The sequence below is a fragment of the Rhinoderma darwinii genome, chromosome 1 (genome assembly GCF_050947455.1).
Source record: "Rhinoderma darwinii isolate aRhiDar2 chromosome 1, aRhiDar2.hap1, whole genome shotgun sequence".
NCBI classification, from domain to species: Eukaryota; Metazoa; Chordata; class Amphibia; order Anura; family Rhinodermatidae; genus Rhinoderma; species Rhinoderma darwinii.
The window spans coordinates 42,657,579-42,676,247 of NC_134687.1; the positions used below are offsets into that span (position 1 = coordinate 42,657,579).

General features: G+C 40.6%; 1 protein-coding gene across 1 annotated transcript in view; it reads right to left on the minus strand.

Annotated features, from left to right (window-relative positions):
• SLC2A9 (solute carrier family 2 member 9) overlaps positions 1-18,669 on the minus strand; it is a 311,872-nt gene that overhangs the window by 174,482 nt on the left and 118,721 nt on the right. Inside the window, exons 8-9 of the mRNA XM_075849107.1 lie at positions 15,528-15,715; positions 14,790-14,900 (exon numbers count right to left, since the gene is read on the minus strand). Coding sequence (XP_075705222.1) covers positions 14,790-14,900; positions 15,528-15,715 — 299 coding nt within the window. The remainder of the gene's footprint in view (positions 1-14,789; positions 14,901-15,527; positions 15,716-18,669) is intronic.

Sequence of the window (18,669 nt, forward strand, 5' to 3'; positions counted from 1 at the left end):
CGAAAAATGTGAACCAAAACACGGGGCTCTAGTATATACTGCATTTACATAAATGATAGAATTGAAATAGATGATGGCACTACATCCCAGCTCAGTCTTTACAACACTCTTATTGGCTCATATTTATCTACATAAGCGCTGCTCTATAACCCCATTTTAGAGCGTATTTTATCTCTGTATCTGAAACGATGTAGAACAAGATGTAAAAGTTTTCTTCTCAATATTGAAACATTAAAGTGTCAGAACACCTGAAAGAAATGTGAAAGTGGTGGATGTGACCGACAAGGTAATCTGCTGTCATTCTGGGAGGTTTCATGTTATCACAGCAGACATATGCTTGTACGCCACTTTAAAACAAATGCATAATTCACTGATTCCTCCAGAAAATGTCAGTAATAAAACCTTAGTGCAGTATACTGACTAATTATTTTCCTTTAAAAGAAAAAACAATGATTGAAATGCAGCGTTACAGCCACTACCCTTTGTCTCCTAGTGCTGGATTTATGTGCCATTCTTCACTGCAGTTCTGGAATTCTAATCGTGATCTGGGGCGATAAGGATAAATAGCACTATAGGTCCTACAGAGAAGTTAATGTTTTAAACTGTGCTGTATTGCATTGAATTGTGGGTGGCCAAATTGAATTTAAATTTTAAGATGAATATATATTTTTTAAATAAAACGTGATGATCATCAGTAATCTGTTAATGTATACCATACAAGCTATACTAACTCACAGTAAAAAACAGACTATACAAATTTAACAGAACTCCTTGTCAACAAATATGTTATTCATAGACAGGGTCACTGGTGTTCCTGAAGATCCTCAGGTGGGCCCGGGCTGTGACTCATTATTGGACCCCAGAGGTCCGGCAGAAGATACCGCCTTTTGAGCTGACCCTAGAGCCATTTATTTGCCACTAGTGTCTAGGGTGGATTCACAAATAACTTATTAAATAATTTCCTCTGGTGCGACCAATATACCCAAGCCCGACACTGTTCAATTGTATGCTATTAATACAGTAGTACAGGTTGTTAAAACAGAAGTCCCTTGCTCCAGCCATAAGATGAGCAAATATGTAACTGACATCGATATATATTATAGAGGAAATTGCCAGGCACAGGGCTATACAACAATGCTAGCCTTAGAGTCCTATAAGAGCCAGCCACAATATTCTCATATACAGCTAAGGGCCCCCTTATGAGTACCAGCCAAAGTGCCCCCTCAACAAAGCCAGGACAAGTACTACCATTATAGTGGCTTCATAAAAAAAATCTAACCAAAATGTCCCCATAATGTTGGCATAACAGAGCTAGTCAGTGTCTCCATAACAGTGCCAGTGCAGTAGATCTATCATAATGTCCACATAGCCGGGCCAGAACATACAGTACTCCCCCACCAGAGATCATTTAATCCTCTAGCTGGAAGTATTATGTGAGTAGCCAATATGCTTTAGTCTCGGACCTTCCTGCTCAAAATAGGCAGCTTGGGAGGTATGTCTACTGTACTGCCAAAGAAATCGTGTAAGCAGTGCATGAACATTGGACATTTGAGGCTAGAGCTCCACTGCGACTTTTGGTCGATCAATAGTCACGATAGAATCACGGATTTACCGCAACTTTCTCATGATCTCAATCCTTTCCTATAAATTAAAAAGTCACAAGTGACTAGTGACAATGAATAACAAGTATGTCATAGGCAGAATGTTCCATAGTTTCACTGCTCTTACAAAGAACAAAACCCTCTTGTGTTCATGCATAAACCTACGTCTTAAGGCCTAGGTATGAAAAGATCATTAAATGCTGTAGATCTCTGTATTGTACATGAATATACTTATTCTTAGATTGACCTTAAGTCGTCTCTCTTCACAACTAAATAACTAAAGTTTGATCATCTTTCTTGGTATTGCCATCTTCTCATTCAATCAAGAAACTTGGTCATCTGCCTCAGAACCCACTCCAGCTCTGCTATGTCATCGTGTAGACTGGTGCCCAAAACTGTGCACAATACTACTCGCAAACTTTTAAAGAGGCAAATCTAGTAATGTCCTATCTATCACAAAAAACACAAATTCTCCTGGATAGCCAAATAACAAAAAAAAAATTGTAATACTGTGCCCATAAATTGCACAGGCCCAAATTATACCTTTCTGTACCATAGCGACTCCGTCTGCCAGCGTCAGACTGGGGTTCCTTGGGCCCACCGGAGGAGATGATTCTGAGGGCCCACCCTCCATCTATATACATTTACATGTCCACTTTTCATTTCATCATAGTCCTTATTGTTATCATTGTACACACAGGATATATCATCAATAAGGCCTAATAGGTTATTTGTGAATCATCCCATAAGTAATAGACCCTAGTGGAAAGTCATTGGATCCAAATGGGATGGACCTTTAACCCCTTAGTGACCACCAATATGCCTTTCACAGCAGTCACTAAGGAGCCTTAGGCTAGGCCGTCGCTCTGTCACGGCGGCCTAGTCTAAGTCCTGCACGACTGTCCCGTGCAGGCTGAAGCCGGGGCTCGGCTGTATGATGACAGTCGGGCTCCTGCTCCAACGACCGCGATCAAAGTTTACATAGATTGCGGCCGTTTAACCCGTTAAATGTTGCTGTCAATAGCGACCACAACATGTAAATCATTTACAGAGGGAGGGAGCTCCCTCTCTCACCCATCGGCGGCCCGCAAATGCAATCGCGGTCTTCCGATGGGGTGCCATGGCAGCCGGAAGCCTGATAAAAGCCCCCAGGTCTGCCCTGGGCATATGCCTATTAGGCACGTTCTAATAGATTGCCTGCCATATTTACACTGACAGGCGATAATGTTTTGGTATACTGAGTATACCAAAGCATTATAGAAGCGATCTAAAGATCGCATAGTAATGTCCCCTAGTGGGACTAAAAAAATAAGTAAGTAATGTGAAATAAAAATTATTAATAAAAATTACAGTAAAAAAAAACTAAAAAACCTTTTTTTTCATAAAAAGTTGTTTGATTTAGTAAAAGTGTAAAAAAATAAATAAAAGTACACATATTATGGTATCTTCGCGACCATAATAACCTAAATTATAAAGTTAATATGTATTTTAAACCGCAAGGTGAACACAGTAAAAAAAAAACACGCAAAAAACAATTGCGAAATTGCTATTTTTTTCTATTGCCCCCCAAAAAAGTCAGAATAAAAGTTAATAAATAAGTTCCATGTACCCCAAAACTGTGCCAATCAAGCCTACGTCTTGTCCTGCAAAAAACAAGCCCTTATATGAGTACATTGACAGAAAAATAAAAAAAATGACGGCTCTTGGAAAGCGACGATGCAAAAATATATAATTTTAGTTCAACAGTGTTTCTATTGTGCAAAAGTCGTAAAACATAAAAAACCTCTAGATATGTAATATCATCGTAATCGTACCGACCCAAAGACTGAAGCCGGATTCACACGAGCGTGTGCGTTTTGCGCACGCAAAAAACGCAGCGTTTTGCGTGCGCAAAAGGTACTTAACAGCTCCGTGTGTCATCCCCATATGATGCGCGGCTGCGTGGTTTTCGCGCAGCCGCCATCATTATGACACTCCATTTGGATGTTTGTAAACAGAAAAGCACGTGGTGCTTTTCTGTTTTCATTCATTCTTTTACTGCTGTTGCGCGAAGCACGCGCGTCCCACGGAAGTGCTTCCGTGTGGCATGCGTAATTTTCACACACCCATTGACTTCAATGGGTGCGTGATGCGCGAAATACACACAAAGAACGGACATGTCGTGAGTTTTTCGCAGCGGACTCACGCTGCGTAAAAATCACGCAACTGCCTGCACAGCCCCATAGACTAATATAGGTCCGTGCGACGCGCATGAAAATCACGCGCGTTGCATGGGCGTATATCCCGTTCGTCTGAATAAGCCCTAAAGGTAATGTGTTATTTACACCCCACAGTGAACGGCATCAATTTAAAACGCATAGAACAATTGCAGAATTTCAGGGTTTTTTTCTATTCCCCCCCAAAAAAAAGTTAATAAAAGTTAATCAAAAAATGATATGTACCCCAAAATGGTGCCATTAAAAAGTACAACTAATCCCGCAAAAAACAAGTCCTCATACAGCTATGTCGAAGGAAAAATAAAAAAGTTATAGCTCTTTGAATGCGAGAGGAAAAATGGTCCATGTATTTGATAAATATGCTGCACTGCAATTCACCTTATGCCACTTTATGACAGATTTTATTCGATAAATATGTCCAAGTCGGCTCATTATGGTCCAAAAATACTCCAGTCATGAGGTAATTAAAGGAGGCAATACAGGAGTCTGTTTTTGATCATTCCCATCATCAGCTAGACATCTATAGTATGTGATCTCTAGACCCATAATCCAAGATGGTAATTTATTTACCAACTACCAAGACCCACAGCATCAATTACTCAGGGACTGTAATCCCATTTCTTCCTTCAGATCCAGCTCACATGTAACAACACAAAGCATTAACAATGACTACTCTAACTGATCTTTATCAAAGGAGCGCAAGGTCTTTATGAGAAAATATATAAATATTGTAGTCCACAGAGACAAGTAAAAGTTCACACACAGCGCAATGTTCTTCTTACAATTTTGTAAAGTTGTACACAAGAGTAAATAAAGAATGACTTCCATGAACTTCAGCATTGTTGGAGCAAAGAACTTCTGAGAATCAAATAGGCAAAATAAACCAGTCCAGGTTAAAAATGATAAAGACTCATAAGTGAATAATTGGACAAAGTCTCTTCTTACAGAGAAGTCCAACCCAGGTGAGGCAATATGTTTTTTTTCATGTGACTCAGGGGGGATTCACACGAGCGTGTATTCGGTCCGTGCGGGAAGCGTGGTTTTCACGCGGCACGCATGGACCAATACAAGTCTATGGGGCAGTACAGACAGTCCGTGCTTTTTGCGCAGCGTTTGTCTGCTGCGCAAAAAGCGCGACAGGTTCAATAACTCTGCGTATTTCGCGCATCACGCACCCATTGAAGTCAATGGGTGCGTGGAAACCACGCAGGTTGCACGGAAGCACTTCCGTGCGAACCGACTGAAACAGCGCACCAGCTGTCAAAAGGATGAATGTAAACAGAAAAGCACCACGTGCTTTTCTGTTTCCGAACATCCAAACGGAGTGTCTTTGCGATGAGCGAAGCCGGACAAGCGAACCGAACCGAAATTATCGGTACGCGACGTCAGGAGATAGTTAAACTGTTTCAGCACCATGGACAGTGACTTCCGATCCCAATATACATGAACCTGTAGAAAAAAAAATGAAGTTCTGACTTACCGATAACTCCCGGCGTCTTCCTCCAGTCTGACCTCCCGGGATGACAATTCAGTCCAAGTGACAGCTCCAGCCAATCACAGGCCAAGCACAGGCTGCAGCGGTCACATGGACTGGCGCGTCATCCAGGGAGGTGGGGCCCGATGTCGAGAGTCGCGTCACCAAGGACGCTTCACCAAGGCAACGGCCGGGAAGTTCTCGGTAAGTACGAACTTTTTCTTTTTTTTCAACAGGTTTTTCGATATTGTGTTCGGCATTCACTGTCGAGGGTGCTGAAAGAGTTAGCTCTTTCAGCACCTTGGACAGTGACGGGCGTCGACTAGCCTCATCTCTATGATGGCGGCTGTGTGAAAATCACGCAGCCGCGCATCATACACGGATGACACACGCAGCTGTCAAATGTTTTTTGCGCGCGCAAAACGCTGCGTTGTTTGCACGCGCAAAAACGCAACGTCCGTCTGTATCTCCCCTCACTCTGTAGATGTTGTTTTTGCTATTCTATAAATACTTGACATCCCTTAATTTCTATGTATGTATATATATATATATATATATATATATATACACATATATATATATACAGTATATATAAACAATGATAGCAGAAAACAGACTTAGGGCTTATTCAGACGAATAGCGCGGACCTATGTTAGTCAATGGTGCCGTTCAGACTGCCCGTGATTTTCATGCAGCGTAAAACTCACGACATGTCCTATATTTGCCTGTTTTTTGCTCATCACGCACCCTTTGAAGTCAATGGGTGCGTGAAAACAGCGCACGGAACAGGGACGCACTTCCGTGTGCCGCGTGTGATGCGCGCTACAGTAGTCAAAACTATGAATGAAAACAGAAAAGCACCACAAGCTTTTCTGTTTACAAACATAAAAACAGTGTCATAATGATGGCGGATGCGCGAAAATCACGCAGCCACGCATCATACGCAGCTGACACACGGAGCTTTTAAGGACCTTTTGCGCGCGCAAAACGCACACGATCGTGTGAATCCGGCCTTAAGTGATGGTTTTTATAGTTCCCGTCTCACTGGAAGGCCGGGTTTACATGAGCGTGTGCGTTTTGCGCATGCAAGAAACGCGGCGTCTTGCGTGCACAGAAGGCACTTAACAGCTCTGTGTGGCCTCAGCATATGATGCACGGCTGCGTGCTTTTCGCGCAGCCGCCATCATTATGACACTCCGTTTGGATGTTTGTAAACAGAAAAGCACGTGGTGCTTTTCTGTTTTCATTCATCCTTTTCACTGCTGTTGCGCGAATAACGCTGTTCGCACGGAGGTGCTTCCGTGTGACATAAATGGTTTTCACGCACCCATTGACTTCAATGGGTGCGTGATGCGCGAACAGCGCACAAATATAGAACATGTCGTGAGTTTTTTGCAACTGTCTGCACGGCCCCATAGACTATTATAGGTCCGTACGACACTCGTGAAAATCACGCGCGTCGCACGGACGAATAACACGCTCGTGTAAACGAGCCCGAAATGTAATCTATTTAGGGAGAACCAGCAAAAATGTAGAGAGTTTAGGCAATCCTCCAATGGAACGATATGAAGAAGAAAACTGCCTCTAAAGTACCATTTACATGAAGACCTTGGAATAAGATACCCGACAGATGGCTATATCCCTTGACTCCACCATAAATATACATGCTTGGATTGTGCACAGATATTTCAATGAGAAGAGGGGGAAACGCTGCTGCCAGACATATCTGGCATTGCTTATCTCCGGATGGAAAAAAGGATCAGGCAGTTGAGCAGCCCCCTTTTAGATCGTTGGCGGGGTTGACCATAATTATCTGACGTGTATGGCCGGTTTTCCCAAAACAGAAAGTGATAAAAAATTGCAAGGATATGTCATCACTTTCTAAATAGTAACTATTTGACTGCACGAACCACTACTGATCCTCAGAATGAAGAAACTATAGCATTCACTTGAATGGGGCTGTGTTGCAGTTCTCTACACATTAGATAGTCAGGAGCGTCGCTGTGCTGGAGTAATGCTGAAAGTACATCGGCCCCTTTATTCTTGAGATCAGTGGGGGTTCTAGACGTCAGACCTTCATATATCATAATGTTATAGCATAAGCTAGCGATTTGCCATAACATTTACATCAGTGTCTTGCTCTAGATTCCTGTTCTGTACTGATAAGGTTCAAAAGACCAAAAGAGATCTGTCCACAGAAGGATGTTTCTGGTTAGCTAATGCTTGTCAATCACTAAGAGCCCACATTATTAAGTCCTTATAAGCACAGTGGGTGGAGGGTAGAGGTTTACTTATTTTCCATCCTTAAAATAGTGGAGGGTATGAAAATGTTCCATGACAATGGCGCACCCTATTCATGATAACTTTGCCAACAGGGAAGGAATCTATTCTGTTATAACTTGTACATGAGGCCTTATTCATCTATGAGTTTTAAAAGGAGCTGCCTAAAGAGAAGGTAACAGTTAAAGGGGTTTTCCTATAATGATAATTTATCACCTACAGAAAAATGTCTGATCGTTGGTGGTCCAACTGCTTGGATCCTAACCGATCCCGAGAATCGGGGTCCCCAAGTGCCTTATGTGAATGGAGCAGGACTGCGCATTCTCTGTCACAGCCCCATTCACGTTATAAGGGGCTTATGGAGATTGTCGAGTCCAGAGCTCAGCAGTCCCATAGAAAGTGAATGGTTGATAAATAATCATTATGATAAAACCCCTTTAACCCCTTTAGGACACAGCCTGTTTTGGCCTTGTGGACACAGATGATTTTTTCAAATCTGACATGTGTCACTTTATATGGTAATAACTCCGTAACGCTTTTACCTATCCAAGCGATTCTGAGATAGTTTTCTCGTGACATATTGTACTTTATGTTAGTGAAAAAATGTGGTCGATAAAGTCAATATTTATTTGTGAAAAACTTCAAATTTTAGCAAAAATTTGCAAAAATTAACATTTTCCTAAATTTAAATGTGTTTGCTTGTAAAACAGATCGTAATACCACACAAAATAGTTACTAGTTAACATCCCCCATATGTCTACTTTATGTTTGCATCATTTTTTTTCACGTACTTTTATTTTTCTAGGACGTTACAAGGCTTAGAACTTTAGCAGCAATTTCTCATATTTTCAAGAAAATGTCAATAGGCCATTTTTTCAGGGACCAGTTCAGTTCTGAAGTGGTTTTGAGGGCATTATATATTAGAAAGTCCCCATAAATCACCCCATTTTGAAAACTGCACCCCTCAAAGTATTCTAAACCACATTCAGAAAGTATTTTAAACCTTTAGGCGTTTCACAGGAATTAAGGCATTAATTTTCATTCTTTTTGCCGCAATTCATTTGTAATAAAAAATCTGTAACACAGAAGGTTTTACCAGAGAAACGCGACTCAATATTTATTGCCCAGATTCTGCAGATTTTAGAAATATCCCACATGTGGCCCTAGTGCGGTAAAGGACTGAAACACAGGCCTCAGAAGCAAAGGAGCACCTAGTGGATTTTGGGGCCTCCTTTTTTTAGGAATATATTTTAGGCACCATGTCAGGTTTGACGAGGTCTTGTGGTACCTAAACAGTCGAAACCCCGCAAAAGTGACCCCATTTTGGAAACTACACCCCTCAAGGCATTTTTCTAGGGGTATAGTTAGCATTTTGACCCAACAGTTTTTTTTTGCAGAATTTAGTGGAATTAGTCTGTGAAGATAAAAATCACCTCTTTTCATTTTTACAAGGAATAAAGGAGAAAAAGCACCCCAACATTTGTAAAGCAATTTCTCCCGATTACGGCAATAGCCCATATGTGGTCGTAAACTGATGTTTGGACCCAAAGTAGGGCTCAGGAGGGAAGGAGCGCCTTTTGGATTTTGGAGCGCAGATTTTGCTGGATTGGTTTTCAGTGCCATGTCGGGTTTGCAACGCCCCGGAGGGACCAAAACAGTGGAAACCCCCCAAAAGTGACCCTATTTTGGAAACTACACCCCTCAAGGAATTTTTCTAGGCGTATAGTGAGCATTTTGACCCCACAGGATCTTTTTTAGAGATAAGGTGACCAAAAAACAACGATTTTGCCGCTTTCAATTCTTTATTTCTTACAGTGTTCACCGTGCGCAATAAATTACGTTTTACTTTATTCTGCCGGTCGGTACGATTACGCCGATACCATATGTGTATAGTTTTTTTTAAGTTTTGCAGCGTTTGCGCAATAAAATGACGTTTCTATAAAATAATATATTTTCTGAGACACAGTATTCTGAGCCGTAACTTTTTTATTTTTTCGTCAAAAAAGCTGTGGGAGGTCTTGTTTTTTGCGGGACGGGTTGTAGTTTTTATTGGTACTATTTTGGGGTAAATGCGACTTTTTGATCAGTTTTTATTCTATATCTTGGGAGGGGTGGTGACCAAAAAATAGCGATGCTGACATAGTTTTCCATTTATTTTGTTTGCGGCGTTCACCGTGCGGAAAAATAAACATTATAGTTTCATAGTTTGGGTCGTTACGAACACGGTAATACTAAATATGTGTACTTTTTTTTAACGTTTTCATTTTTTCCCTATAATAAATGACTTATTATAGGAAAACAAAAACTTATTTTTACACTTTTATAAAACATTTTTACTAACTTTTTTTTACTTTTTACACTTTCTTTTTTTGTTTATTAACTTTTCTTTTACTTTTTACACTTTCTTTTTTTGACCTGCAGCTCTGATCGCTGCTAGAATACATTACACTACCTAGGTAGTGTAATGTATTCCAACTGTCAGTGTGACGTCACAGTCACTCTGACAGTTAGGGTATGTGCACACGATGAGAGGCTTTTACGTCTGAAAAAACAGACTGTTTTCCGGAGAAAACAGCTGCCTCGTTTCAGACGTAAATGCTCCTCCTCGCATTTTGCGAGGCTTCTCTGACAGCCGTAAATTTTGAGCTGTGCTTCATTGAGTTCAATGAAGAACGGCTCAAATTACGTCTGAAAGAAGTGTCCTGCACTTCTTTTGACGAGGCTGTATTTTTACGCGTCGTCGTTTGACAGCTGTCAAACGACGACGCATAAATGACAGGTTGTCTGCACAGTATGTCGGCAAACCCATTCAAATGAATGGGCAGATGTTTGCCGACGTATTGTAGCCCTATTTTCAGACGTAAAACGAGGCATAATACGCCTCGTTTACGTCTGAAAATAGGTCGTGTGAACCCAGCCTTAGTCTACGAGGATCAGCAGAGGCTGGTCCTCATAGGCTTCCATACATGGCAGCCCTGGAGGCCGTTGCCTGGCCTCCGGGTGCCATCACAAGCATCAGCAGCCCCCACGATTGAATGGGGGCTGCTGATGTGCTACAAACCCCCTACATGCGGAGATCGCAATCGAGCCCTGCATGTAACGGGTTAATTGCCGAAATCAGCGGCGATGAGCCGCTGATCGGCAACACTGGAGTGTCAGCTGTCGGGGACAGCTGATCTCCAAGTTCCCGATGCACACTGTCGCCGACAGTGTGCATCGGGAACAACACAGTGACTTCCTGTCACTCTGACAGGAAGCCTATCAGGACCAGCCGAAGGTTGGTCCTGATGGGCTTCCGTTCATGGCAGACACAGAAGCCATTGTTTGGCTTCCGTTTGCCATACTAACTATCGGCAAACCCCGCGATTTCGGACCGTGATCTTTTGATATGTTAGAAACCCCCAAAATTCGGCGATTCCACCCGATCGCCGAATTTAAGGGGTTAATTCGCCAAAATCAGCGGCAAAGGACCGCTAGTCGGCAAAAGTGGGGTGTCAGCTGTCGGCGACAGCTGACCTCCCGGTTCCCGATGCACACTGTCGCCGACAGTGTGCACCGGGACCCACTCAGTAACTGTACGTCCTTGTGCGCTAAGACACTGGCAGCAGGGACGTACAGTTTCGTCCTGGTGCGCCTAGGGGTTAATATATTTTCTCGTTATTTGCTGTTAAGTTGAATATATTCTAGAAATATAATTTGTGTTTTCTCACAACTTCTCCTCTCCTACACAAAAGCATATGATTAACCCCTTAAGGACGCAGCCTAGTTTGGGCCTTAAGGCTCAGAGCCCATTTTTGAAATTTGACATATTTCAATTTATGTGGTAATAACGTCGGAATGCTTATACCTATCCAAGCGATTCTGAGATTGTTTTCTCATGAGACACTGGGCTTTATGATAGTGGTAAAATTTGGTCGATATATTCAGTGTTAATTGCAAAATTTTAAGACATTTCAAATGCATCTGCTTGTAAAACAGACGGTTATACCACCCAAAATAATTACTAGTTCACATTTCCCATATGTCTACTATATGTTGGCATCATTCTTTGAACATTCTTTTATTTTTCTGAGGGGCTTATATATTAGAGACCCCCATAAAATACCCCATTTTAAAAACTAGACCCCTCAACATATTTAAAACAGCATTTATAATGTTTATTAACCCTTTAGGTGTTCACAGGAATTTAAAGCAAAGTAGAGGGGAAGTTTACAAATTTCATTTTTTGTCAGAAAATCCTTATTCCATTTTTTTTTCTGTAAAACAGAAGGTTTTACCAGAAAAACGCAACTCAATATTTATTGCCCAGATTCTGCAGTTTTTAGAAATTTCTCACATGTGGCCCCAGTGCGGTAATGGACTGAACCACCGGCCTTCGAAGCAAAGGAGCACCCAGTGCATTTTGAAGCCTCCTTTTTATTAGGCACCATGTCCGGTTTGAAGAGGTCGTGTGTTGCCAAAACTGTGGAAACCCCCCAAAAGTTACCCTATTTGGCAAACTACACCCCTCAAGAAACTTATCGAGGGGTATGGTGTGCATTTAGATCCCACAGGTTTTTTGCTGCAATTTGTGGAATTAGGCTGTGCAATTGAAAATCTAATTTTTCCGATAAAAGGTACAAATGTTTAATTTTGACAAGGAATAAAGGAGAAAAAGCTCCCCAACATTTGTAAAGCAATTTCTTCCGATTATGGCAATACCCCATATGTGGTCATAAACTTCTGGTTGGACAAACGGCAGAGCTGAGAAAGGAAGGAGCGCTATTTGACGTGTAGATTTTGCTGGATTGGTTTCTAGGCGCTATGTCGCATTTGCAAAGCTTCTGAGGTATCAGTACAGGGGAAACCCCTAAAAAATGACCCTATTTTGGAAACTAGATCCCTTGAGGAATTCATTATAGTTTTCATGGGGTGCGTGCGACTTTTTGATCAGTTTTTATTCTATTTTTTAAGAGGCACAGCGACTAAAAACGAGCAATTCTACTATTGTTTTTTATTCCTTTTTTTTTAAACAGCATTCACCGTGCACTATACGTGACATATTCACTTGATTCTGCGGGGAGATACGATTACGTTATACCATATGTTTATCGGTTTTTTTTTATGTCTTACGACGTTTGCACGATAAAATACTTTTTATAAAAAATTATTTACATTTGGAGTCGCCATATTCTAAGAGCCATAACTTTTTTATTTTTCCCATCAAGAAAGCTGTGCGAGGACTTGTTATTTGCGTAACGAACTGCAGTTTCGATCAGTACTATATTTAGGCACATGCTAATTTTTGATCTCTTTTATTCCATTTTTAGCGAGGTGAAGTGACCAAAAAATTGTGATTCTGGTATGGTTTATTATTATTTTCTTTTATGGCGTTCACCACGCGGGATAAATAACAAAATTGTAGTTCAGGCCGTTACGGACGCAGCGATACCAATTATGTATAGTTTATTTATTTTTAATAATAAAGACTGATAAGAGAAAAAGGGGGATTTTTACTTCTATTACTTTTAAAACTTTTATTTTCTTATTTTTACACAACTTTTTTTTTACTTTATTACTTTGTCCCACTAGGGGACTTGAGGGCAGGAGGCCCTGATCGATATTCTAATACACTGCACTACATGCATAGTACAGTGTATTAGAGCTGTCCGCTACTCGCTGACAGAAAGCATAGTGGGTCCTGACTCTGTCAGGACCCACTAGGCTTCCGTAGATGGCGTAGCCGGAGTCCATTATTAGGACTCTAGTTGCCATAGTAGCCATCGCAACCCTCATGTAGCGGCCCGTCGAAGACGGTTTAACCCGAAAGGAGACGCGATCGCTATTGAACGCGGCTTCTGAGGGGTTAATCGGCGGGGACCACCGCGATCGGTCCCTGCACACTGAGCTGTGATAGCCTGCTGTCGGAAACAGCAGCTATCACAGCTCATGAACGCGCCCCGCGCAAACGCCGCCGTGTTTCATTTATGACATACTATTATGTCATGGAGCGCGAACGATGCAGTTACCATGACATAATAGTGTATCCTGGAGCCCCCTGTAGCCCTGGACTATGCCTAAATCAGCCTAGTGCAATCTACCACTGTTACCACTATGAGTTGTCCTTAGGAGTCCTTGGTGGGATTCTGAAAAGAAGAAATGGCGTACCCTGTGAGCATAAAGTACACAGCCCATTAAGTCATAATGAGACATCTAAGGGGCAAATAATAGGGATGCTTTTCAGAGAGCATGATGCTTGTTGGGACTGCACTAGCACACAGACATAACGTGCAGTTCATCGGGAGCAGATGCAGTGCATGGTCTATAATCATGTAGAATTTGCTTTTGAACTTGATTTTATTAAAATTTAGAGTGTCATCTACAGGGTATTGTAAAATATCAAGATGTTCTCTTATATTTAAGAAAACCGAATATTATATACCATATTATGCCATTTCAATGCAATGTAATTTCTATTACACAAATATCTAGCTTTGTCGTGTGCATGGAGTCTGTTCGGCAGCACAGGGCTTTGCAAAAGGGCATGTGGCCACCTGCGACCCGACAAATTTACTATAATTTATGCCAGAGATTGGCGTCAATTATAGCAGAAATCTTTGACAACTAACAGCTGGCGTTGACTTCACATTTTAGTGCCCGGACAGCTCAAGATGTGAAAAATTTATTAAGAGGCTTCAGTCTAAGACGAGTGTAGGAAATCTGCCACCATGTGTTTAGGAGGCAGCAAAAATTGTGTAAATTTAGGACAAATTTATAAAATGACCCACATGGCATGAAAAATTTTCTGCAACTCGCTAGGCATCTTAAAAAAAAAAATGTGTGTTTGGTGCAACTTTCTAAATACTTTTTCCTAAAAATTATTTTTATTATTTAACTTTTTGAGATACAGCTGCTTTGTATCCTGTATACAGAGCAGCTGTATCCTGCACTGAGACCTGAATCTGACAGGGCAGAGGCACTCATGGGTTCAGTGCCAGCCGGTCCTGTGTGTCTCTGACATGTAGGATCCACCTGTTATCAATCACATCTAAGTTATGAACTTAGTTGTGATCTATAACTGCTCGATCTTGCGTATATGACCAATTTAAAGTTACCTTGGTGTATGTCAGCAGAGAAACATCTCACTTATAATAAGTTTTTACATTTTACATTGTTCTATGGCAGGCATATTACAGAAAGTACCATAGTTATATAATATCAAGTAAAAAAACAACTTACAGATACAACAGAGGCCAAAACTTCAACGCCACCTGTGGATAAGGTGATGTATGGGATAGCATGAGTTTGTATACCGGCTTCCTTAAATATATTGTTCGTATAAAACCAAATCTGTATTGGATCAATGCAAAAAAAATATAAAAGTTTAATAAACAACCATCCTGTAAAAAAAGTGAAATAAATAAATAAATTATACTGCAGAAGTTGAGGACCGGTCAGCTTTCCAGACATGTCTGTTTTAATAAATACTTGTATTTCCCTTTAAATAACAATGCTGAAGCATTTTTTTCTTAGAACTCTGCGTTGCAGTGTGCCTCTATAATTCCTCCTGGAAATATATGACTAAATTCACAGCTGGGTGTTACCATTTTCTTTGTCATTAGGGTGTGTCCCTACACACCCTGACACTGCTCAATCAGTTCTGACCATGTCAGACTGTATAGGGACACTACCAAGGGGAATGGTAGATTTTACATTAGGCACATGCCTATGAGCGGGCTTCAAGGGCACTAGTAAAGATAATGAGTGTGTTCTTCCTGCATTGATCTCTGTTAGCCGAGATTAGAGCTTTATTTATGCAGTATATTCAGGAGAAAGAGGTCCTTTTTTAACTACTGGGGAGGGGGGGGGGGTCCTGCTGTGACTACTGGAGAAAGGAGGGCTCTGTTGTGACTACTGGGGAAAAGATGGGAAGCAATGATATGAAAATTGTAAAAGTCATGTACTGTAGTTACTTACAGCATTCAGGCCACATAGCTGGTAACAAGCCATTGTTACTATGACGGTTATGATCTGCCACCTAACTGAATGCGTCTTGAGAAGCTCAATTACAGACACCAAACGAACGTTTTTCTGTAACCTGGTCTCTGCCAGCACATCTTCAATATCTTGAGAAACATCATTGCTTCCAAGGAATGTGCGGAAAGCTAAGTATAAAAAGAAATTTATTTTCAGTGTCAATGAGCATTAAATTCATATAATTTACCGTCAGTTAATAAACTCAGCAAATATCTGTATCCACTACAAAAGAAGACAACTTTATACCATTCTTCTACTTGGCGGAATATTTTCTATTGCTGTATAATGGGAACATTTATGAAATGCGCAAATTCAGAGACATTCATTTTGGTTATGTGAGCAGGAACTTTAGAAGATTATTCTACTTTCTGTTTCCAATATATGAACTATTAAGGCCCCCTGCACACGACCGTGCCCATAATCACTGTCTGTGATTACGGATACGGCTGGCCGCTGATGACTGTGGACAAAGGAAACTGTCGGTGTAGCGATATACTGCAATACCTTAGTATTGCAGTATACCATGCAAACGATTGCTGGTTCAAGTCCCCTAGGGAGAATAATAAAAAAGCGGTTAAATAACACTTTTTTTAATGTTGTAAAAAAAAATTATATTAAAAGTTCAAAAAAACTCCCTTTTCCCATTTTTTCCCTAAAGAAATGTTAAAAAAATAAAAGTTATCATAACAGACATCGCTTCGTCTGTAAAAATCCAAACTATCACAATTTAGCAATGTTTAACATGGTCGGTGAACGGCATAAAAAATAAAATATAAAACACGCAAATTGCTGTTTTTTGGTCACATTAGCTCTCCCAAAATTTTTTATAAAAAGTTAATCAAAAAGTTGCATTTACCCCAAAAAGGTATTAGTAAAAACTACAGCTTGCCCCACATAAAAATCACCACTTTCTGGTTGGTGAGGCCCTAGTAACATAAGTTTGAGAGACCCTTGTATAAATGAATAATCTGTTCCTGAAATTATAAAAATAGCAGCAAATAAAACGAGTTTTAGAGTGGAATGTTATTTATGACGCATGATGAACAGCGTAGAGTTAAAAAGCTAAAAACCATGACGGAATTGCTGTATTTGTCTCTCCCTTCAAAAAAAAATCTTAATAAAAGTTAATCAATAAATAATATTTACCCTAAAATAGTGCCATTAATAAATGGAAAATAAAAAAAAGTTATCGCTCTGTGAATGTGAGAACAAGAAAAACGAAAAAATAAATAAAATGCTTGGTCCTTAAAGGGAATGTGTCATGAGAAAATGACCTATTGTTTGAATAAAATTTAAAAATGATAAACATTTTTATTTTTAGAAAAATATGTGGTGATTTTTTTATTCTGTCATTATATATGTTAAAAAAACATATGACAGGTAACACCTATATATAGATAACAAAGGATCCAACATTGACATTAGGTGATGGACACAGCTCCCCTCCTCCTCCTCCATGCACAATGACCTCTTCACAGGTCACAGAGCATGCCTAGAAAACTCTCCTATAGAAGTCAATAAGTCAGCTCCAGACTACTCTTTTCTATGGTTCATGTGGCTGCTGTAAAGCATATCTCTAAATGCTGTTAACAGCAACTCAGGCAAGATGGCTGCCCCATAGTAATGTACAAAGAATAGAATAATAAAACAAAAACTAAAATATAAATATAAAAACAGATTAGAAATAAATAATATGTTTCACTATCTGGTTTTAATTAGTTGAAAAATATATATTAGGTAATACATTCCCTTTAAGGCCAAAACAGGCTGGGTCCTTTAAGAGACTCTGTCAAACGATCATTTTTGGCCAAGTTATGAGCATTTTTATATTTATGCAAATGAGCCTTTCTTATGGACAACTGGGCGTGTTTTCTCTTATTTCCAACTGGGCGTGTATTGTGTTTGTAACATCTGGGTGTGTTTACTTGTTTTACTAACTGGGCGTTGTGAATGGAAGTGTATGATGTTGACGAATCAGCATCATCCACTTCTCTTCGTTACCACCCAGCTTCTGGCAGTGCACAGACACACAGCGTGTCCTCGCGAGATCACACTGTGACGTCACTCACTTCCTCCCACAGGAACTTCATCCCGTCGGACGAGCGAGGACACGCTGTGTGTCTGTGCACTGCCAGAAGCTGGGTGGTAACGAAGAGAAGTGGATGATGCTGATTCGTCAGCATCATACACTTCCATTCACAATGCCCAGCTAGTAAAACAAGTAAACACACCCAGATGTACACACACAATACACGCCCAGTTTGAGATAAGATTAAAAACGCCCAGTTGTCCATAAGAAAGGCTCATTTGCATAAATATAAAAATGCTCATAACTTGGCCAAAAATGCTCGTTTTTTAAAAAGAAAAACGTTACTGTTATCTACATTGCAGCGCCGATCACATGCAATAGGAGATAGGGATTTGAAAATCTGGTGACAGAGCCTCTTTAAAGGGTAAAATAATGTATTATGGAAGTGCATTATTTGCATTGGATTTTTAGCAGGGTTGCCCGGAGCTTCAAATTTGTGGCAGCAAAGTTCAGGCTGTTTTGTGAACAGAATACAATCTGAAGTATTTGCAGGCAAACCACAAAGATGAAATTCCATGCAGAACTGTATGCATAATGGAAGATTCTTATAATACCACTATAATGGCTCTAATGGTTACACATTATTTTCACTATACAAGATTACCTGCCCTCTTAACACTATCAAGCATGTGCCCAACAAGTCACCCCACTCAGAGATGCTCAAAAGAGCTGCAAAAAAAGGCCACATAACTGTTCACATTTGCTTATTGTATTGCATCCCTCTTAGGCTTTGTTCACATCTGCGCCAGGGCTCCGTTCCGACGTTCCGACTGAGCTTTCCGTCGGAACGAAGCCCTGACTGACACAAACTGAAACCATAGGTTTCCGTTTCCATCACCATTGATTTCAATGGCGACTATGGTATTCATCCCGTCAAAACGACGGAACCCTTGCATTACGGAGACAAACTGAAACCACTGGCACCGGATCCGTTACCATTGAAATCAATGGTGATGGAAACGGAAACCTATGGTTTCAGTTTGTGTCAGTCAG